At 39.1% G+C, this 24,667-nt stretch overlaps 1 protein-coding gene and 1 pseudogene across 10 annotated transcripts in view; both read left to right on the top strand.

Annotated features, from left to right (window-relative positions):
• Nucleotides 1-19,115, top strand: part of LOC136864525 (CAP-Gly domain-containing linker protein 1) — a 958,550-nt gene extending 939,435 nt beyond the window's left edge. For all 10 annotated transcript variants that reach the window (XM_067141621.2, XM_067141618.2, XM_067141619.2 and 7 more), the window contains one exon: nucleotides 16,905-19,115. In XM_067141621.2, coding sequence (XP_066997722.2) covers nucleotides 16,905-16,951 — 47 coding nt within the window. In that variant the 3' untranslated portion in view covers nucleotides 16,952-19,115. The remainder of the gene's footprint in view (nucleotides 1-16,904) is intronic.
• A 2,801-nt stretch (nucleotides 19,116-21,916) lies between these two features.
• On the top strand, nucleotides 21,917-22,669 carry LOC136863151 (piggyBac transposable element-derived protein 4-like; annotated as a pseudogene).
• Nucleotides 22,670-24,667: the final 1,998 nt, after the last annotated feature.

The following is a 24,667-nucleotide window of genomic DNA, read 5'->3' as shown; positions in this document are numbered from 1 at the left end:
TCTTTTGTAAAGTGATAACCGTCAATACGGAATGAGATTCATAACTTGCAATGACTTTGATAATGTGAGATGGACAGTACACTATGGTATGGTGATAAATGGGGTTAAAAGTCAGGTTGTGAGATTCACAAATAGGAGAAGTTCTCTCAGTTTTAATTACTGCGTTGATGGTGTGAATGTTCCTCTTTGGGATTATTGTAAGTACCTAGGTGTTAATATAAGGAAAGATCTTCATTGGGGTGATCACATAAATATGATTGTTAATAAAGTTTACAGATCTTACAGATTTAGGGGTTGTAGTAAGGATGTGAAGGAGAGGGCATATAAGTCTCTGGTAAGACCCCAATTAGAAGATGATTCCACTGTATGAGACGCACACCAAGATTACTTATACGAGAACTGGAAAAGATCTTAAGGAAAGCAGCATGATTTGTTCTGGGTGATTTCAGCTAAAAGAGCAGTGGTATGAAAATGTCGCAAACTTTGGACTGGGAAGACTTGGGAGTAAGGAGATGAGCTGTCAGTGGAGAAATGGTGTGGAATGACTTCAGTAGACAAATAAGCTTGGAAAAGTAGGAAAGATCACAATATGAAGATAAAGTTGGAATTCAAGAGGACAAATTGGGGAAAATATTCATTTATAGGAAGAGGAATTAGGTAACGTATTAATTTATCAAGGGAAATGCTTGATAAATTTTTCAAGTTCTTTGACGGCATTTAAGAAAAGACTATGTAAACAATAGGGAATCTGCCACCTGGGTGACAGTTCTAAATTCAGATCAGCATTGATTGATTGATTGATTGATTGATTGATTGATTGATTTACTAGAAAGTAATATCATTATTGTACTAACATCATTATTATTATTATTATTATTATTATTATTATTATTATTATTATTATTTTGGTCTACATCCTTTCTAACTGCTAATTTATATTTGGCCCACTGGAGTTCTTAAAGATTGTGGATAGAAACAACACAGAATTGTGGCACTAAAACAGCCATCGACCTCAGTTGAATTCTAACTTTAAGACTTGGAAACAGAAGACCAATAACTAATTGACCATACCGGTAAGGGCTGGGAAGACTTGGAAGAAAGGAGACGAGCTGCTCTACTAAGTGGTATGTTCCAAGCTGTCAATGGAGAGATGGCGTGGAATGACATCAGTAGGGGGCAAATATTCGTTTATAGGTAGGGGAGTTAGGTATTGGAATAACTTACCAAGGGAGAAGTTCAATAAATTTCCAATTTCTTTGCAAACATTTAAGAAAAGGCTAGGATTGAGTGATGATTAGCCTTTCCAAGATTAAAGTAATGTCAGGAGAAAGGAAACCTAAGAGAATGGAATGCCAGATGGGGAATACAGAGCTGGAACAGGTAGATAATTTCATATGTATTGGATATGTATTATCCCAGGATGACAGTATTGTAAGTGAGATTGAATCAAGGTGCTGCTAAGCTAATGCAGTGAGTTTGCAGGGGCAATCAACAGTATTTTGGAAGAAGGAAGTCAGCTCCCAGATGAAATTATCTTTACACTCGTCTGTTTACAGACCAATTTTGTTTTATGGGAGTGAAAGGTGGGTAGACTAAGGATATCTTATTCATAAGTTAGAATAACAGACACCGAGCTTGATAGCTGCAGTCTCATAAGTGCAGCCAGTATCTAGTATCATATGTTTTTTTCTGCCATTTAATATACACATTTTATACTATAACTCTAGTTAAAACAGCAGCCATATTATTGGACCCATTCATTAAAATGAGAAGTTACAGAACATACATACATACATACATACATACATACATACATACATACATACATACATACATACATACATAGTTAGGAAGTAATTGAGTAAAATAAATGGAATTACTTGTAACAATTGCTTTTATGTGTAATTTACTCCATGAAATAAAATCGTAATCATTACATTCTAGTAATTGATATACATTGCACGGAAGCAGAAATAGGGAAAAATAAATGATGATGATGATAGATAGATAGATAGATAGATAGATAGATAGATAGATAGATAGATAGATAGATAGGATTTATTTTAACTGGCAAAGTTAGGGACACATGTCCCTGTCTTACACTTAACCAGTGAAATACATAAAAACATAAAATAAAGATATTTGAATACTGAATTTAATAAAAACAGGGTAAAACAGATTAGTAGGCTACTGTGCTATCCTACTGTACATAAAACACAATATAAATTAACATTTCATTTCCTAAGTATAATAATATAATTCTTGCAAAAAAATGAACATACAACAAATTGCAGTAATAATAATAATAATAATAATAATAATAATAATAATAATAATATAGACAAACCTACTAATATTTACAATTAATTTGTCCAATTCCAGAAATATATCACACTAACAAACACTACAGTTTTCGTGTTTTTATTATCGGCAAAAAACATTACAAAATGGGTATCAGGATAAGGTTAACTATGCAGGGAACCACAGCTGAGTACTCTCTAACACTATTGATGAATTATGGAAGAAGAAGAAGAAGAAGAAGAAGAAGAAGAACTCTGTCACACTACGAGCTTGTTTCATAGATATATTTTGAGCACATACTTTTAAATCTTCCGTGGTTTGATATCCCTCTAACCTCTTGCGGAAGGAAGTTCCATTCACGGCTGGCCACAACAGTGAAGGAATTGTTGTAGGTTAAGGATTTATGCCTAGGAAAAGCGAGCAGTGTCGAGCTCAACGCTCTGGTGTTTTTATTTGGTGGTCAGAAAGGCTATGAAATCGTTCATACAGGTGAGATGAGGATTGTAAGGTAAGGATTCGGTGCAATGAAGGCAGGGTATGCAGCTTGCGTCTTCAATGCGTAGCCATCCGAGGTTGATGTAAAATTGGGTAACATGATCTGAAAATTTCAGATTACATATAAATCTTACACAGCATTCTGTGCACATTGTAGTTTATCTCGGAGCTCGGTTTTCACACCTTTGTAAACTACGTCACAATAATCTAATACTGGAAGAATGAGGGTTTCAACTAGTTTCTTCTTTAAACTGAACGGGAAAGTAAATTTGAAATTGTTTAATATGTGCAGCATCATGAAAACTCATCCACCCACAGATATTGTCTGATCCATCCATGAGAACTGCTGGTCAATGATTACTCCGAGATCTTTTATGCTCTTGCAAAAGGGTAAAGCTTGGTTTTGAAGTCTACGTCAGGGATGGACATGCAGTAATTACTGGAAATAAGTCTTGGGTGGGCAACTGCTATGGTTTGGGACTTTTTCGGGTTTAAAATAAGTCCATGCTGGGAAGACCATTTGCTTATGGCCTCTAGATCCATGTTAATTTGCTTGATTGCTTTTGAAACGTCTGTTGGTTTTGCAGGGATGTACAATTGTACATCGTCAGCATAAATGTGACATTTACAATGTGTTAGCTGTTTAGCTAAGTCGTTAATATAGACAGAAAATAGCAAGGAAGCTAGGGTTGACCCTTGTGGGACACCTGTTTTCACATATTGCCATGAAGAAAAGGTACCTTGATTGACGACACGTTGTTGACGTTCATGTAAATAGGCTCCCATCCATCTCAGAGTACTGTAGGAGAACCCTAGGCGATAAAGTTTGAATAGGAGCAACTCATGGTCTACAGAGTCAAATGCTTTGCCGAAGTCCAATAATACAAGGATTGTCAGTTTTTGCTCATTAATAGCATGTCTTATTTCATCAGTCACGCTTAGTAAGGTAGTATATGTACTGTGATGGCGTCGGAAACCTGACTGGTGTGGGTCTAGTGTGTCGTGGTCGTTGAGATAGTTCATGATTTGATTATGCACAATGTGTTTGAGTCCCTTGGCTTTTATAGACAGTATATTAATAGGTCTGTAGTCACTGTTTAGTCTAGGAGATTTTGTTTTCAGTAAAGGATATACCAGGGCCTTTTTCCAGACAGTTGGAAATACACTGTTTTGAAGGGAGAAGTTGTATATGAATGTCAATACTGGAATAATAGCATCGGTAATTTTCTTTAGCATTATAATACACATATTGTCCACCCCTGTGGATTTAGTTTTAATTCACAAGATAGCCGCTTTCACTTGCAGGGGTGAGACATAACTAAAATAAAATTTGTCTCTGCCTACAGGTGGTGTGTTGTAATTTTCACTCAAAAGATTTTCTTTTGCTTCTTCGTTTAATTGTACATGAGAGGATACAAAGTGATTATTCAATTCATCAAGAGAAATCTCCAAATCGTCTACCTTGTCTGGTTTATTTAGTCCAAATTGTCGGATTAACTTCCATAAGGTAGCGGGTCTTAGGTCAGGTTTTATGAGGTCATGGGCATACCATAGTCGAGCATTTCTTACTGTCTGAGTCGTTTTATTACATAATCATTTGTAATAGATAAAGTTTTCCTCTGTCGGGTAATGTTTATATTTCCTATGAGCTGCATCCCGCTTAGCCATCATTGCTCTATCATCATCATTTAGCCACAGGGAGGGTCTTTTACTGACGCGTGCTGTTCGTAGAGGGGCGTGTTTGTAAAAAATATGTAGTATCATGTTATTGAAAGTGGTGACCATGTTGTCAATATTAGTTTTATGAGTTATCTCCTGCCACGACATCGAAAAAGCGTCCTCCAACAATTTTTCATTGTCAATACGGCTATAGTCTCTGTAAGTCACGTACTTAGGTGTATGTTTGGGGCATTGCAGTGCGTAAGTCATAAAGATAGTGTCATGGGCTGACAGTCCGGGAGCAGATGTCTGGCCGTGATTTAATACTATGTCAGGATTGTTCGTTACTATTAGGTCCAGTAGTGTGTGTGAAGTTTTAGTGTGGTGAGTGGGATAAAGTGGGAGGATCGCCATACCTCATGCCTGAAACGTATTCAATAGAGGGGTGGTTTCGGAAGAATCTGGATCTAGAAGGTTTGTATTGAAGTCTCCCATCATTATAACATGTTCATACATAGGTAACAGTTTGTTAAGATCAGTCTATAAATCATTCAGACAGCGAGCTTCAAGCGGCCTGTATACAGCACCTACTAGAGACCTGTATCTGTATGAACATGTACTCAGGTTTTCGCTCATACTGTTCAGGCGACTGACAGATAATTTGAGGTTTCAAGCATGAAGAGACAAAAGCACAGACCCCACCTCCACCTTTGCCAAGTCAGTCATTCCTCAGAAGGTAGTAGCCAGGTAATTCCAGATTCTTAGCCTATTGTTTGACTTTCACCAACTTTTGTTGCATAAGATTATATCAAAAGACAGTGGTATGAAAATCACTTTTAGTTCATCTATATGAGTTTGAGAAACTAAACTCTGGGCAGTAAGGTGACATATGTGAAGTGCACTTTAATGTCTATTTAGGGCTGACTGGAGAATGTATGTTGTAGCTTCAAGGGGTGGGGTTCGGGTCAATGGACTAGCAGGTAGACAGGTTGAAGGGATGGATGGGGAAGGGGAAGTGTGACAAGGGAAAGTATTGCTATGGTCAGAGGGATTACGGCTGTTTGTGGTATGCATTGCCAATTGCTAAAATGGAAGTAACTAGAACACAGCATGCGACTACATCCTATGAATGGTCAACAGTAAACGTATTTTAGATACTTAAATTGTCAGTAATAATAATAGTGATAACGTGCAACAGCAGAATAGGTGTGCAGAATACTCAAGTAGGAGCTTATTCTACATAGTGTTGATGTTAGATCTATGTAGATGTAATACGGAAGCCTGACTTAAATTAGAACCAGTTAGAAAATTTTTATTGATTAGTAAGTAGATTGACAGGTGGTAGGATAAGAAGACAGATAAGCAAATAGATATTTAGACAAATAGATAAACAAATACGGTAAATAGGTAGATAGATAGATAGATAGATAGATAGATAGATAGATAGATAGATAGATAGATAAAGTTACTTGAAATAAATAAAAAAGCTAGCTTCTCAGCTGTGACTTACAGTAAAGGATAGGAGTTGACTCACATTGTCAAGTGATAAGGCAGCACTGCAACAGAAGCTTTGCCATAGGAAGTTCCTTTAACTGGCACACTCTTAATTTCATCCCGTCGGCCTTCTTGATTACGATGTCTCCTGAGTCAGTCCAAGTGCTGGATTGCTGTCTTCAAGATGGACATTCTGATAGCCATAAGATCTTCACGGATTGTTGTGGATGAGCTTTTCAGTTTCCTTTTCCTAGTGAAGACATCCTGCCGTGAGCGATAAGACACAAATTTCACTAGGATAGGTCTTGTTTTCCCTGGTGATCGAGGTCCTACTCTGTGACACCTATTAATGTCATTAAGTCTAACATCGGCACCTACTGCTTTGCACACGTTGAGCACTAGTTCATTACCGTTTTCGTTCGAACTTTCAGAGATGCTGAAAATTCTTACATTATTTCTCCTGCTGCATTGCTTCAATGAATCGCACTTGGCGTCCATATCCTCCTTCAGTTTACGGATTTCTGCCTCCTTCTTATCAAGTTTTTCAGTTAACTCTGAAAACGCTTCGATATTGAATTTTAAACTTTTTTCAAGGTCTTTTATGACCACCTCTGTTATGTGGGTCAAAATGGCCTGCTCAATTTTTTAAAGGAAGCTGTCCGAGTTAATGAAGTCGTCCAGTGCGCACTTCACGAGGCGGTCTACGTTGGCAGCACTGGTAGTGGCGTGGCTTCCAACTCCGTTGTTTCGTGGCCCATTTTCTTTACAATGCAAATTTGGAAGAAAAAGAAGATCAATACCGACAAAACGTGTGTGTATATTTATTTGTAGATACAAATTTAACACTTCCGCAAGTTTTTATCACTTTCACTGCTGTATAACACCTTCAAATCATTTGATTACTGTGGAGCCTCACTCACTCACGTCCGTCACCAACCATACCGCTATAGATAGATGATAATAACTTTTTCAGTTTTACTACAGCAGAACCAGTAGCTTCACCAGTTCTGGAGGACATACTTTCTTACCTCTCCAGTACTTACATATAATTTACAAAGTTTATTCCACCTACTCAATACTGAACAGTAATTGGAATGTCTATAAATACATTACAATATGTTATCAAGGTACTAGTTTCGACCCTATGTGGGTCATCATCAGCCTAACTAAGATACACTTATGGATTTGCCGAAGTCCTAAGAGAAAATAACATTGTGGAAATAAAATTTTAAAGAATGAACTGTGTATGTGATGCGATGATGTACATATAAAATGGTGAAGTGATGAAATGTTATAGATAAAATAATGTACTGATCAATGACAAATAAAATTTTCAGGATTTACGTCAGTTATAATTAAACTGTAAGAATAGTATCACTCAGTTTTTACAAAAATGGTTAAAATATGCCCTTATTAGTGAATACTCTAAAATTGCACTTTAATAGTGTAATATGCTGGTTGAATACAAAGTCCAGATACTTCTATTGAGTTCTAAATTTCAAGTGCATCTTCAGGCAGAGAATTGAAAGTTGAACATTGGTGCAGAGGGTGTCTGTCTTGCTTGAGGTCCAATATTTCTGATACAGAAATTAAATGTAGATAAAACCATATGATATTCTTCTAATACAATGGATTCTTGCTATGGTGTGAGGAAAATTCCCAATCCAAGTTGGAACCAATAGAACCTGATGATGAAAAAATTGGAATTAACGCGTGATATTTTAAGGAAGGGAATGGCGAAAGACGAAGAAAGAAAACAATGAGTACTCACCTTGTGCGCAATGTGAATGACCTGACCGGCAAAGTGCAACTGAGGGAATGAGAATGGCATGGAATAGGAGGGGAAGAAAGTTGGTGAGGGGAGGAGCAATCCAGTGGAGCGGGCCACGTGCGAAGGGAGGGGCGGGGAAGTTGGAAGTGGCTTAAGGTGGGGCCAACGGGTGGGGAAATGTTGGTGATTGTATCGGCGGAGGACCTTTAATTAACTTAAAGAAAGATTTTTGATCCGCTAGATTGTTTTTTTCTGAAATAGGTAATGAATAAATCAAATAATATATTAGACTTTTCCGTTATTTCCTTAAGGTTATAGTTAGCATTAAAGTACTGGTCCAGATGTATATAAAAATTCTCAGTTATGCCCTTATTTCAAGAATGTCCACGTCTAGTTCAGTATTCGTGAATTTATTATTGTAATCGACCATATGTTGGCCGATAGCTGAAAATTTATTATATTTGACTGCGTTGATGTGTTCCAAATATCTTATATTAAAACTTCTTCCAGTTTGCCCTACATAAGAAATATTAGTGCAGCAGTTACATTTGAACCTCTAAACACCTGATCTTGCGATGTTTTGTACAATGGACTCGGTCTACCGAGCTCGATAGCTGCAGTCGCTTAAGTGTGGCCAGTATCCAGTATTCGGGAGATAGTAGGTTCGAATCCCACTGTCGGCAGCCCTGAAAATTTTTTTCCGTGGTTTCCCATTTTCACACCAAGCAAATGCCGGGGCTGTACCTTAATTAAGGCCATGGCCGCTTCCTTCCCACTTCTAGCCCTTTCCTGTCCCATCGCCGTAAACCAACTAGCAAAAAAAAAAAAAAGACTCGGTCTATAATTAATGATTGGTCGAATTCATATTTATAAGTTGACTTTTCTCTTGTTTGGTAAGCAGAAAGGAGGTGTTTCTTAAGGCTTGTTTGAGGAGTCTTATAACTTTTTGTGTAGGATCTTTTTTAATTACGGAGAAAGAACTGTCTGTGAAGAAATCGGATGTTTTACTGACGTATTAATTTTTTTCGATAATTACTGTTATGTTGCCTTTGTCGGCTTTAGTCTCAATTAGGTCGTTGTCTTTTATTTTCTTATTTAGGGCATGTAGAAGTTTTTGCTCGGCTATTATTTTCTTGTTACTGATGTTGTCAGAGAGGTTGAGTGAGTTATTATGAGAAAGGATGTTGTTGAGCTTTTTTTTTACTTCAATTCTTAATTCATCTTGTGTGTCTAATGGCATTTTTGAGATAGCTAGCTCTGATTCTGTAATCATTGTGATGGTTGAACTAATTGTATTCGAATTGGGCCAGTTATGCTTGGGTCCTTTGGCTAAAATTACTTGTTCATTTTCACTTAGGGGTGTCTTGGATAAATTGATGAGGTGGATGGAACTGCTTGCAATCGTCTACAGGTCTGCTAATGTGTCTAATTTGATTGTCGTAAAGTTTAGAGTTCTTTAATTTGTTCAGTTTATGCTCTAAATGATGTTGATTTTTGGCTAAATCTTTAAATAGTTTGTCTTTGACTAGTTGATAGAAAAGTGTCCATTGCGCATTAGAACGTAATTTTATTGCTGCCAGGTGAGTCTTGTATAATTTGTCATTTAGGAATGATTTTTTCCTGTATAAGAATCTGATTTCATCTTTCAACCAAATTTTATTAGTCTTATTTTGAGTTTTGGTAGTTTGTGACGTGATCCAGTGTTTCTTTTTGTTGTTTCTTAGAAAGTTTGGCGTTAAATCAAATCAAATGCACTGCTTAAGGAAATCAACATCTATGCATATCTTGGCTATTTTTAGTTTTATGTCAGTACTTTCAAAGACATTCCAATGATGTTCTTAAAATTAAACACAGGTGTTCCTTAAATATGCCTTTGCTGGCAAGACCTGCTGTTTACAGTGCACTGTGTCTTCTGGTGTAGGCTAGAACAAATATGTTACTTTCATTGACCTGTCTCAGTCTCATCCTTGGCTTTGACAACATGAACGTGACCGAGGCATGAGTGATGCTAGTAATGCCATTCCTTATGCAGCCAGTCCCTGTTATGAATGGTGTCAAAATGTTGCTCATAGGGTCAATTGATGCTTGCATTTCAGTGGGTTTGGCAGACTGAGATGTAATAGCAACTTCTGGCTCACTTCTCATTTCCCTAGTATGCCCCTTTGGTAATGCCTGGGCCACCTAACGGCTGATGGCTGAGCTGTCGAGGTCCAAACCAGCCTCCAGGCTGAACACTCAACATACATTCCTTAAGTGCCCCTCTAGGGCTTCTTTTCAGTAAATGCAAAGATGTGGTTTCCCCTATTAAACCATTGAGAGTTAGCAATGAGAATTTTAAGAAACAATTAATTTATCTGCAAATTATTTGACGCTAAATGTCATTAACTAAAATAAAAATTATGGAACAAATCATTTTGAAAGTTCCAAAGTTTTAGTCTCACTTAGTGATGATAGCCACTTAATGTATTTAGGCCTATGCTAAAAGAACACAAAATGAAGTATATATTTTCTTTGCAAACCTTTGTATCATTCTAGCTGCATGAAAAAATTCGGTGATTTCCTTAAAACTAGCATTCTGTAAAGTAATTGTAATTTTATGATTATTTGTTGAAAAAGCAAATTGTAATCGAATAAAATATGTCAGGTAAATGTAATCAAGCCCAATTACTTTTTTCTTGTATTCTTCCCATCTCTTTTTTTATTTTTTTTATTTATTTTTTTTAATTTTTTTTTTTTTTTGCTAGTGGCTTTTACGTCGCACCGACACAGATAGGTCTTATGGTGATGATGGGATAGGAAAGGCCTAGGAGTTGGAAGGAAGTGACCGTGGCCGTAATTCTCCTGGTGTGAAAATGGGAAACCATAGAAAACCATCTTCAGGGCTGCCGACAGCGGGATACGAACCCACTATCTCCCGGATGCAAGCTCATAGCCACGCGCCCCTAATCGCACGACTAGCTTGCCTGGTCTTCCCATCTCTGCATACATACATACATACATACATACATACATACATACAATGAAAATATCTATACCAGGATTCATTAAATACAGTATGTAGACGATTTTGGTAACTTTTGCTAAACAGCGGAAGTCTCATTTTGATGCTGCTATGCAAATTGAAGCCTTTTCTACTAATGCACCTTTGATAGCATAGATGTAGTGGCCATCTTCTTGCTTCAGCCCCATACATCGCAGAGTTTACTGAACACATGAATGGTAGTCCCCTAGTTAATTTTGATAGTGAGCTTCTCCAATGCAGCACTTTAGTAGGCCCTTATGAACTTTCCTAACCGATGCTTACCTCTCCTGTCACTCACATATGGTGCTAAGCGGTTTTCACATCAGATATTTGCAATAGTGCCATTTGTCCATTCACAATACACATTCACTACAACAACAGTATGCGAACAGTTCACAAAGTGTTCAGAAGTGGTCTGGCTATCACTTTCCTAAAACTCTGAAAAATAAGGTTTTGCAATTTCATTCCCTGCTGTGGTGTGGAGTATACATCACAATGTTCAAGTAATGTTCATGAGTACTGTATTGAGTAATAGCTGAAAAATTGAAGTTCAAGCATTATCTTTGTTTGCAAAGAATATAAACTTTAACATTTTGGTCATCAGTTCAAATTTATATCACAATAAATAATTTATAGTAATTGAAATATGTACATTTATTATTAGAGAGTAATTGTAGGAAGTTTAGGAACATATTATTCATCTGACTTTGCCTATAGCCAGAAGAAGCCAAATAAACACAGGAAAAGGGAAGACACATCAAATGAAGATGCAAACAGGTAGTGAAAGACTAGGAACACTGGACAAATACAAAAGGAGAAAAGGATCCCACTTGGATAATACATACATACATACATACATACATACATACATACATACATACATACATACATACATACATACATACATACATACATATACCGGGCGAGTTGGCCGTGCGCGTAGAGGCGTGCGGTTGTGAGCTTGCATCCGGGAGATAGTAGGTTCGAATCCCACTATCGGCAGCCCTGAAAATGGTTTTCCCTGGTTTCCCATTTTCACACCAGGCAAATGCTGGGGCTGTACCTTAATTAAGGCCACGGCCGCTTCCTTCCAACTCCTAGGCCCTTCCTATCCCATTGTCGCCATAAGACCTATCTGTGTCGGTGCGACGTAAAGCCCCTAGCAAAAAAAAAAAAAAATAGCATACATACATACATACTGTACCGGGAAATGATTGTGGGGTTTGAGTATGGGAAGGATCTCAGGTAGTGTCCGGTGTGTTTTGGAGCAGGTACAGAGATGGATAGTATCGCAGGGCAAATACTAGATAGCAATTCTTTTTTCTATAAAAGTTATTAATAATAGCCACAGATATATCACCCTGCAATTGCAACTCAACTTGGTAGTTAATATTTGCCAAAATGAAGAAGAAAAGATTTATGATATGATTTTCTTGACGTCTGTTCGCTTGAGAATTTCAAAAATAATTATTGTTCTTCTATAGATCATGAATAGCCTACAGTCTTTCTAATTTTAAATGCAAACACACACAAATATTGCCTAGCACCTTGGAAATTGTCAGTTCATCATTTAAGGTGCTGACCTACAGTCTTTCTAAATTCTGAAACACAAAATAAACACACACTTGTCATGGAAAGTTTGATAAATTAAATATTTGAATTCTTGCAGTATGTCTTTCAGTTTGTTTAAATTGAAAAAATGAACGAATAAAGCACTTCAGTTAATTAATGACTTAGAAAGGAATTTACAGCAAAATATGAACTTTTAACTGACGATGAAATTATGAATTAATATCCACACGCAGCACTTTTAAGAACACTGTACTGAACAAAGTGCTTAGTAAAAAGTCAGTAAGTTGTAATTACTCACTCAGATTGCGAGAAGATCTGCTTACACATGTTGGAGTTGTGCTGTACGGTGTCTGGAACATTCCACGGAGTGCGGACGAAGACTCGAACTCAACACAGGCGACGTTCAGTGAAGATACCACGTTTATCTCCCTCATCGACGTCCCTTGATGGGTACCATAACTGAAGAAACCATGTAAATCCCTCGTTGAAAGCGACGTTTGATGTAGCAGGATCTCGTAGCTCTTTTGCCAAGATTTCCGTTTGTCTTGGAAGTAATGTCGGAACACGGAAAGTTCAATTGGTGCTATTGAAAATATTACGGATGTTAATATCACACACCGTTGTAATGCACAGTTCTATTTTTTCACTGATTTTACAGCGTTAAATTAACATTCACAGTCCATGCTGCAGAAAACACAGTTTTTATATACACAGTTCGTAAGCACTTGAAAACGTGATCTATCACAGTCTCTATCACAGTCTCTGAACAAATATTATTAACAGATTAAAGCAGTTTTATGGTTATATTCACACCACACTAGTCCGTACTATTTAATATTATTGAAAAATGTCCTTAATGTTCACTGGATTTCTCACCGTAGTGATCGAAAGATCGAGAAAGTGCACAATGAAAATAGTTAATTTTTACCCTGTTATGGAACGAATGTTGAGTAAAAACATTCTCACACAGTTCACTGTAAGGGAAATATGTCTTAGAAGTGGTTTTAAATTACAATTTCAGTTTACCACACACACTGATTTATGATATTAGCACAGTTTAGAATTATGCGGAACTAGTACAGTGTCGTATTTTAGTTAGTGAAATATTAGACACTTGAATTATTACTTCCTATTATAGCTTCACCTTTATAACAAATTTGTAAGTATTATATCACCCTAATTCACCTTGAAAAACGTCTAGAATCTTACAGTTGTCACGGCGCGGCGGAAACTTCACTTAAGGTACGACGTCCTTTTACTATTACAACAGCGTTTGAGTACGGCCACTATTATGTCGTCGCGAATCGCGACAGAGCATACTTTCTACACACACTGTGCACACATGACTCTGTACACAGAACTGCACTGGCGGGACTGCACTGACGGGACTGCACTCGCTATGGCCTTGGCCCAGTGGCCTATATATACACGTCAGGCGGGCAGCGCTTGGAATCTGGTGATAAGGGGCGAGTATTTCTCCCAAACTTTAAATTGTCATATCTCAGAAACCACTGGATGGATATATTTCAAATTTGCAGGGTTTTGTTTCCAGAACATTAGCTATAATTCAGCGTTGGTTTCGTGTTAATCGGCCCAGGCATTAAAAAGTTCGTAAAAATACAATCGAGAAACTTCGGTAGGGGAAGTAAGCTGCAAGCGGCGGTGACGTCACTTGACCTTGCTTGACTTGCTTTCTCACTCGTGGAGTGCAGTAGGTACGAGAACATTCTCTCACACAGCTGTTCACGTATCGGAACTGAATTGTATGCTAGAAAATAAAATTTGTAATTTATACGTGCCAGGGCCTATGCTTTCCTGATACAATCCATCCATCCATCCATCCATCCATCCATCCATCCATCCATCCATCCATCCATCCATCCATCCATCCATCCATCCATCCATCCATCCATCCATCCATCCATCCATCCATCCATCCATCCATCCATCCATCCATCCATCCATCCATCCATCCATCCATCCATCCATCCATCCATCCATCCATCCATCCATCCATCCATCCATCCATCCATCCATCCATCCATCCATCCATCCATCCATCCATCCATCCATCCATCCATCCATCCATCCATCCATCCATCCATCCATCCATCCATCCATCCATCCATCCATCCATCCATCCATCCATCCATCCATCCATCCATCCATCCATCCATCCATCCATCCATCCATCCATCCATCCATCCATCCATCCATCCATCCATCCATCCATCCATCCATCCATCCATCCATCCATCCATCCATCCATCCATCCATCCATCCATCCATCCATCCATCCATCCATCCATCCATCCATCCATCCATCCATCCATCCATCCATCCATCCATCCATCCATCCATCCATCCATCCATCCATCCATCCATCCATCCATCCATCCATCCATCCATCCATCCATCCATCCATCCATCCATCCATCCATCCATCCATCCATCCATCCATCCATCCATCCATCCATCCATCCATCCATCCATCCATCCATCCATCCATCCATCCATCCATCCATCCATCCATCCATCCATCCATCCATCCATCCATCCATCCATCCATCCATCCATCCATCCATCCATCCATCCATCCATCCATCCATCCATCCATCCATCCATCCATCCATCCATCCATCCATCCATCCATCCATCCATCCATCCATCCATCCATCCATCCATCCATCCATCCATCCATCCATCCATCCATCCATCCATCCATCCATCCATCCATCCATCCATCCATCCATCCATCCATCCATCCATCCATCCATCCATCCATCCATCCATCCATCCATCCATCCATCCATCCATCCATCCATCCATCCATCCATCCATCCATCCATCCATCCATCCATCCATCCATCCATCCATCCATCCATCCATCCATCCATCCATCCATCCATCCATCCATCCATCCATCCATCCATCCATCCATCCATCCATCCATCCATCCATCCATCCATCCATCCATCCATCCATCCATCCATCCATCCATCCATCCATCCATCCATCCATCCATCCATCCATCCATCCATCCATCCATCCATCCATCCATCCATCCATCCATCCATCCATCCATCCATCCATCCATCCATCCATCCATCCATCCATCCATCCATCCATCCATCCATCCATCCATCCATCCATCCATCCATCCATCCATCCATCCATCCATCCATCCATCCATCCATCCATCCATCCATCCATCCATCCATCCATCCATCCATCCATCCATCCATCCATCCATCCATCCATCCATCCATCCATCCATCCATCCATCCATCCATCCATCCATCCATCCATCCATCCATCCATCCATCCATCCATCCATCCATCCATCCATCCATCCATCCATCCATCCATCCATCCATCCATCCATCCATCCATCCATCCATCCATCCATCCATCCATCCATCCATCCATCCATCCATCCATCCATCCATCCATCCATCCATCCATCCATCCATCCATCCATCCATCCATCCATCCATCCATCCATCCATCCATCCATCCATCCATCCATCCATCCATCCATCCATCCATCCATCCATCCATCCATCCATCCATCCATCCATCCATCCATCCATCCATCCATCCATCCATCCATCCATCCATCCATCCATCCATCCATCCATCCATCCATCCATCCATCCATCCATCCATCCATCCATCCATCCATCCATCCATCCATCCATCCATCCATCCATCCATCCATCCATCCATCCATCCATCCATCCATCCATCCATCCATCCATCCATCCATCCATCCATCCATCCATCCATCCATCCATCCATCCATCCATCCATCCATCCATCCATCCATCCATCCATCCATCCATCCATCCATCCATCCATCCATCCATCCATCCATCCATCCATCCATCCATCCATCCATCCATCCATCCATCCATCCATCCATCCATCCATCCATCCATCCATCCATCCATCCATCCATCCATCCATCCATCCATCCATCCATCCATCCATCCATCCATCCATCCATCCATCCATCCATCCATCCATCCATCCATCCATCCATCCATCCATCCATCCATCCATCCATCCATCCATCCATCCATCCATCCATCCATCCATCCATCCATCCATCCATCCATCCATCCATCCATCCATCCATCCATCCATCCATCCATAACCGAGTGGATTGGCCACGAAATTTGGGTCATGTTGCTGTGAACTTACATTCGGGAGACGATAGGTTCAAACCCCACCGTCAACAGCCCCGAAAAAATGTTTTTCCATGGTTTCCCCATTTTCACAACAAACAAGTACTAGTTCTGTACCTTAACTAAGGTTAGAGTTGTCCTATCCCATTGTTGTCATAAGACCTGTGTCAGAATGCTATAAAACAGTAACAAAAAAATCATGCATATACAAAGAAAATATAAAACAGTATATTCAAGGATTATCTGTCATTAATATAAAAAATAATTTCAACTGTGGGACCATTGCTAGAGCGTGCACACGCATGTATATGTGTGTGTGGCCAGTTCTTTTATATGCTACATAGGTACCAGTATTGTGTTGCTTAATGAATTAAATACTAATTACTTGTCTATGTTTCAGTGTTTGGGCACGCAACTGCTGACTGTGATGATGCACAGACTTTTTGACTTCACCGTTGTATCTCAGGGAAAAGTTCTTCTCGTATGAGGTGATGTTATATTAAGAGTGATGCATATAAGAGTATTATTTTTGTATGTTAAAAACTGAAATCACTTTTGTGAAGTAATTGGAGATTTAGAAGCTCTAACTTGTCACAATCATGATTAGTTGAAAGGTGTGATTTTTTTTTTTTTTTGTGGTAAAGATATGCAATTATACCACAACTAATGTTATCATACCTGATAAAAAGGGATGAATCATGGAAGCATTTCCTTGTTACAAATTGTGAACAAAAAAGTATAAATGATTATTTTGCAATAAGGGACATTCAGACAGACAGACAGACATACAGATAGACAGATGGACAGACGACGGACAGGCAGACAGGCGGGCGGGCGGGTGGGGGACAGACAGACAGACAGTCGGACGGATGGATGGATGGACGGACGGACGGACGGACAGGTGAGTGGACAGACGGGCGGGCAGGTGGACGGACGGAGACAGACGGAGGGACGGATGGATGGACAGACAGACGGACAGATGGATGGACAGACGGACAGGTGGACGGAGAGACAGACGGACAGGCGGACGGACGGACGGACGGACGGACGGACGGACGGACGGACGGACGGACGGACGGACGGACGGACAGACAGATGGGCGGGCGGGTGGACAGATAGACGGAGACAGACGGAGGGACGGACGGATGGATGGACAGACAGACGGACGGACACTGAGTGGCCAAAAGTCATGGGAAGTCACTGAATGTGATGTTAATAACGAGTTGCTCCTCCATGACCCCTCAAAATGACAGGTTCGACTTAGTGGCGTGTGTATGCATTCCAGTAAGGTTTGTTTCATGAGGTCAAATGATCCATGTTTTGTATTTCAGAATTTGTTCTTTGTCCCAGGTTTTGAAGTTGATAACTTTCATTACTCTCTTAAGCCATGATTGGGTCTTCGTGTCATGATTTATGTTATTCGTTCATATGAACCTAGTGAGTACAGTTTTTGAGCTTCCAAACCTGATTATCCTGATGATCATTAGTGACCCTGAAGTGTGATGCCCAGTAGTTGTCATAACTTGAAATTTCAAGTGCTGTTCTTCCTCTCCTCTGTTTTTATCATACACCATATCATTATTTTTATGGTTTCCCCTTTCATTTATTTAGTGTATCATGTCTTTTCTTTTACGTGTGTTGACTCAGCAGATAAATTCATGACTGGTTTCCATGACTTATCATCATCATGAGTAATCATTATCATCAAAACTTTTTCCATTGCTAATTTTTAAAATCTGCGTTAATGAGACTATCTTTACAGGACAAACGAAACATTTGGTTACAGTTGGCTTATGAAATTCAGACATTTGGCTGTATGTGAAATGCTTGCTGAATATCTCTAACTTTTATACAGTTCTGTGGCACCAACGGAGGTTACTTAGGCGATAGTTTCATGACACTTTTGATTTGGCATAGTAAATTGTAATCTTGACCACTAAATTCCTTTATATGTGAAACTTTAAATGTATTTAACTTACTATGTAAGTTATGGTGGTAGATACTTTGCACTAACTTGAACTCTATGCATCAGAACATTCAAACAAATCACAACTCTCGTACAATCATGATTGAAGCTTGCACTAAGTCCCTTTTGAAAGACTTAAGATGTTGTGAAGTCTTCCAATTATTTTGAAATCATTTCTGTTCATAAGCAATCCTTATTTGTCCACTTATTTATTACTCATTGGTTGTCATGTACTTTATGTTTTTTTCCATATTATTTATTATATCATACGCTCCACTTTAGACACTCCTGCTCAATTATGGGGCTATGTTTAATGCTTTAAATTATTATTGTAGTTTGTTTAAGGATTTATTATATTTGACTTGCTATTAATTTCTCATCTTGTAATTTTGGCAAGTATAATTTAAATAATAAGATCTGTTGCTGTTATCATAGTTTTATATATATTGTGTTAATTTTGTCATGCCTGTTGATGCCACATGTCTTTCCAGTAATTAGATCTACTTGGACACATCTTGTACAATATCTATTTCTTCAGCTGTTGTATAAAACATTGTATATCTTTGGGATATGATTTATAAGAAAATGTTGACAGTTTTGTAAATACAAATACAAAGAAACAAGGTGCTCAAAAATTGTGTTAAATTTATTTCTATTTACTCCTGTAATCAGTAAGGTTTATAATAATCCAATCAAGATCCTTCTTATATTTTGAAGTGAAAAATTAAAAAATTGAGCAGATAAGCCAGTTTTGCTATCTTGGAAGCATCATTACCAGTGACAATAGAAGCAGAAGTATCCATGAGGTGAAGAAAAAAATATCAACAGCCAAGAAACCCTTTTAGAAGGAAAAAGCATCTGCTAGCTAGTATGTATATAAATATTGAAAGAAGGAAAATAATTTGCGAGGAGCTTTGATTGGAGTGTCCTTACAAATGGAGGTGATAGTTGAATACTGGTAAAATGTGTAAGGTAAAGGCTGGAAGAACCAGAGATGTGGTTGTGGAGAAAAAAATTTGACAAAGGAACATATTCTCAAGGAAGTAGGTGAGAAAAGAAATCTGATCCGTGAGATTGAAACACAGATGGTAAAAATTGGGGGCACATATTCAGACACATTGTCTTCCTTTGCAACATCTTTGAAGGAAAAGTTGCTGGAAAGAGAGGATGAGGATGACCAAGAGAGTACTATTTTAAAAACATGGCTACTCAAATGACCTGCAGCTCTTGTACAGAGCTGAAAATAACTGATCAAGATAGAACTCTGTGGTTGCAGCAACAAAGCTTAGCCTGTAGAACATGAATGAGTTTTAAGTGAGGGGAATTATTCTTTTGGATAATTAAGCAGACTTAAAAACAATTGTCCATCTTTTAAATTTACTATTTCTTATGGTATTTTTTTATGCTGGTAATAACCTTATATTCTTGTTTAATATTTTACTTTTAGCATATATAACAATCATTCATCCTGAAAAGGTTCCATATACCCAGTGCATTATACACAGGTACTGGTTATTGACATTCTGTCCCACAGAAGTCCTTAATGTGCTGGAAGCCAACAACTAACAAGTGTTGCATTAAAACACCTTTAGATGAAGATATTGGGCCCACAACTTGTAGCATATGCATGTATCAGATTCTCTGACAGTTGTAAGACATAGAGCAAATTAATTCTTCAGTTACTCATTTAATTACACTGCTGGGCACATAACTTAGTTTATCTGGCTGCTTGGCTGAAGGGTCAGCATAGTGGTCTTCAGTTCAGAGAGCCCTGGGTTCAATTCCTGGACAGGTCAGGAATTTTAATCTTAACTCTTCGCAAGTGGCAATGTATTTTGTCTGAGGGCAAAGGGTGAATTTCAGAAAAAATGTAATTTGATGTAAATTCTGCTAAAAATCAAATAAAACCCATGGTGCAACAGCCTCAAAGGGCCTTGGCCTACCAAGTGAATGCTGCTCAGCCCAAAGGCTTGCAGATTACGAGGTGTCGTGTGGTCAGCATGACGAATCCTCTCGGCCGTTATTCTTGGTAAATACTACGTCTTTACCCAGTGTTTTTGTTCTCTGTGGTGCTTTTAGTCTTCTGTCATTAACCTGTCAGCGTGGAGTGCCGAGCACTGCTCATCATGCAGTGGAATTCACGCGCGCGGAGGAGTGACGCGCACTGCTCGCATGGTACATGCGTGTACTGTACTGTGATGCAGCGGTTACAATTGAAGCTGTTTGTGTTTTAACTCATTTCTCCTTGAAGCGGAAGGTTTGAGCTTTCGAATGTTATACCTTGATCCCCATTTCGATAGTGTTTTGTCACTGAAATTCGAGTGATATTTCAAGGAATGTTTATCTCTGCCACCAGGGGTAAGCACTGATTTTGTCTGCTATTTGGCGACTGCTATGCAAACTTCTTGCATTATATCTGCATTTCCTCTTGGGGAGGAACCTGACTGTCAACATAATCATAAATTTTGTCTATTCAGGGCTCTCTTGAGACTGTTCTTTCCCGTCCATTTTTCTTATCGCACGCTGTCTTGCATTCCGTCGGTCGTGAGTGGAGATGGCTTCTACAAGCAAGTGCAGATTATTAAGCGTAGAAATGAAGGTTGTTTTAGGTGAACAGTTGAGTGATTCTGATGGAAGTTTTTTAGATTCGGATAGTGATTTGAGTGATGTGGATGACATCACTGTACACAAAGTCCTTGATTTGGAATCCTGTATGAGTGATAGTGCACAGAATGGCAATTACAGGGTTCAAATAGAACAGTTTATAGGGAACCCAGGACCTGAGAATGAAGTAGTTGGGGAATGTGATGGTGTGAAGGTTTTTAAGATGTTCTTTATGGACGGGTTAGTGTAAACTAATAGTTCGTGAAACAAATTTATATGCTGAGCAAAGAATCCAGGATTGGAAACCAGTCACGAAGGATGAGATATACGTTGTGATGGCTCTTTATATGCTAATGGGTAAAATACAAAAGCCTACGCTTCAAAGCTATTTTTCTAAAAACTCTATTTCGTCTATGCCAATTTTTGTGTTTGTTATTTCAATGGATAGATTTGAATCAGTTAGTAATTTTATGGATTTCAACAACAATGAGGCAGTTGATACATATCAGGGATACTGCAAACTTTTCAAAATTTACCCAATTATGTCCTGCCTAAAAAATACTTTCCAGACTTTGTACTTACCTGAATAGAACATCACAGTTGATGAGTCACTAACCCTGTGACGGGGTAGGTTGTCTTTTAGGCAATATATACTCTAAAATCCGCAAAATTTGGCATAAAATCATATGGAGTATGTGAATCAAGTTCAGGCTATCTTTGGTCATTTATAATATACACAGGCAAAGATACTGTATTTGAAACAATACAAACATCAACAGACACAACAAAAATGTATGCTATTGTTTTATCACTTGCATCTCAACAAAGGCTATACATTGTGGATGTATAATTTTTATAATTCACCTGCTTTGGCTCAAAGGTGATAATCGTTGAAAAGTGACTGTGTAGAAACTTTGCACCTCAACAGAAAGGACGTCGCGAAAGATGTGATCAACACAGAATTAAAGAAGGGAGAAATTATAGCTCGGCATTCCAACCAGGTTTCCATCCTAAAATGGCGTGATAAGAAAGATGTCACAATGATTTCTACATTCCGTGGGGCAGAAACCATCACAAAGAAAACAAAGTGTGGTCAGGGAAAAGAAAAGTCTGTTTCGGTTGCCGATTATATTGATCACATGGGTGGGATCGATTTGAAAGATCAGCTACTTCATGTCTATCTTTAGGAGAGGAAGAAGATGACCAAATGGTACATCAAGTTTTTCTGGAGGTTAATGAATGTTGCAATTCTAAATGCAATGATCACTTGCTGGAGAAATTCACCCAAAACTAGAATAGATCATTTGAAATTTGGGGTGGATGTCGTCCAGGCACTGCTTCTGGAACATTCAGGTTCATTTGAAAGAAGAGTGCCTGGACGTCATTCTTCGGACAAAAATGTGCCCCTTCTCACTGAAAGGCATTTCCCTGAGAGAATCCCACCAACTGAGGGAAAGAGTAAGCTAACCAAGTGATGTCTCGTGTGCTGCAAACAGAAAATTCAGAGAGACACAGCGTTTTGGTGACCAGACTGCGAAGCGGGTCTCTGCTTTTAGGGATGCTTCAAGACGTTCCACACCAAACTCAACTACTAAGGTAAGATAGCATCATATTTTCCAAAAGAATGGAGTTTTCTAAACATAAATATGAAAGTTTTGTTGAAATCCATGAAACAGTACCAAAGTTGTGTTGCTTTGAATAAAATCTTGCACGAATCTGAGGAAGTTCAAACACCGCGCTCAGAACTCCTCCTGCAGCACAGAGACAACCGGGCATTTAAATACACCATGCTGAGGGGTTATATGTGGACCATTGAAAAGAATTACTACCCCAATTTTCCTAACCTTAAACCATCTGTTAGCAGTTATCAAAGCAACTGAACACCTCAGAAAACTTCTGGAATATTGTGGGATTATACACATTAAAAGGTAGGGCATAGGCCTTGGTAGGTCTTGTTGTAAGTGGTAGAGAACTCTGTATACACATGCAGGTCATTCTGTTGCTTGTTTACAATACAGTGGATATCATTGCCTACAGTTTGTGTTGAGCCTGGGGTGAACTATGCCATTTCAGGTGAATACTAAAAGTAATATATACAATGTAGTATGAGCTTTAGCTAGTGTTTACATTTCATGTGCAGTGCATATTTCCCAGTTTGACCGAGCCAGAATTGTGACTTTGATTCAGGGTGGACATACACAAGCAGCAGTATCGTGCATTGTAAAGTTTGCTGAAAGTGCAGTGTCAGAAATGTGAAAGAGGTACTGTGAGACCAATGATGTGATTGACTGATCGAGGGAAGGTCGATCGAGGGTGACAACACGTCAAGATCGATTCATCTGCATTACAGTGCAGAGGAGACGTACTTTGACTTCTTAACAATTACGAGATGACTTCTTGAGGGCAACCCAGTTCCGTGTATTGGCAGAAACTGTATAGAATCGGATGCATAGTGGCCAAATAAGGTCATTTCGACCAATTTGATGCTTTCCACTAGAGAACCGTCATTGTGTTGGGAGGAGAATGTGGGCCATCCAGCATCTTAATTAGGGGTTGGATGTTTGCAGGGTATCACCTAGGACAGATACATGACGATGAAGGGTGTGGAGACATACAGGATGCAGTGGAAATTATTGGCATCTTCAAGAGGTTCATGCTTCTGGTCGTGGCGGTAGTGATTGGGCTGGAATTATGGATGAATATGGTGCTAAATTAATTTTCATCAACAACCAATGTTCGCTCTCATTGAGGTGCATCAGTGAGGAACTTCAGGAGAGAGACGGGTATCAACCATATGAATTAGCCAGCTAATTCACTGGACATGAACTGCATTGAGCATGCATGGGGCAGGTTGAAAATGGCTACTTTTGATCGTCCACAACCTCCACAGACACTCCCAGACCTCATTAGATTTGCCCAGATGGAAAGGGACCTTCTTTCTCAAGATGATGATGATGATGATGATGATGATGATGATGATGATGATGATAGCACATGGCCTCCAAAGAGGCTGGTGCAGGCTTTTTCTAGTAGGTGGCCTATAGGCAAACCTGCATGTCTGTGTGGATGAAGCCCTACCTAAGATGATTTGTAATGATGAACATGGTGCACACACACCTAGCCCCCAAGCCAGATGAATTAATCAATGTTAAGGTTAAAATCTCCACCCCAGGCAGGTATTGAACCTGGGGCACCCTGGACCAAAGTCCAGAATGTTAACTATTTACCCATGGAGCCAGACTTCCTCAAGATGATGTTAACGTACTGATTGCAAACATGTCACAGAGTGTCAGAGACCTGAACAATGCCAGAGAAGGCCATATATGCTACTAAGGTAGAGTAAATATGAGATAACCCTCACTTTAAAAAACAAGTAACCTTTTCATTGTTACTGTTTATTTACATTACATATCGACAGAAAAAAATTTGAGTTTGTAAAAGTTTACATTTCCAAGTTGTGTGTGTCTGTAACAAAATAAACAATATTCCGTAACTTCATTATTATGTTGCATCCTTGATATTTAAAAAAATGCAGTGTATACAAAATACAAAAAACCTGTACATAGACAAACACATAAATCTTCAGAGTTTAT

Source organism: Anabrus simplex, chromosome 2 (genome assembly GCF_040414725.1).
Source record: "Anabrus simplex isolate iqAnaSimp1 chromosome 2, ASM4041472v1, whole genome shotgun sequence".
Lineage (NCBI taxonomy): Eukaryota > Metazoa > Arthropoda > Insecta > Orthoptera > Tettigoniidae > Anabrus > Anabrus simplex.
The sequence above is the reverse complement of the archived record's forward strand: the minus strand, read 5'-3'. Positions and strand labels throughout refer to the sequence as shown.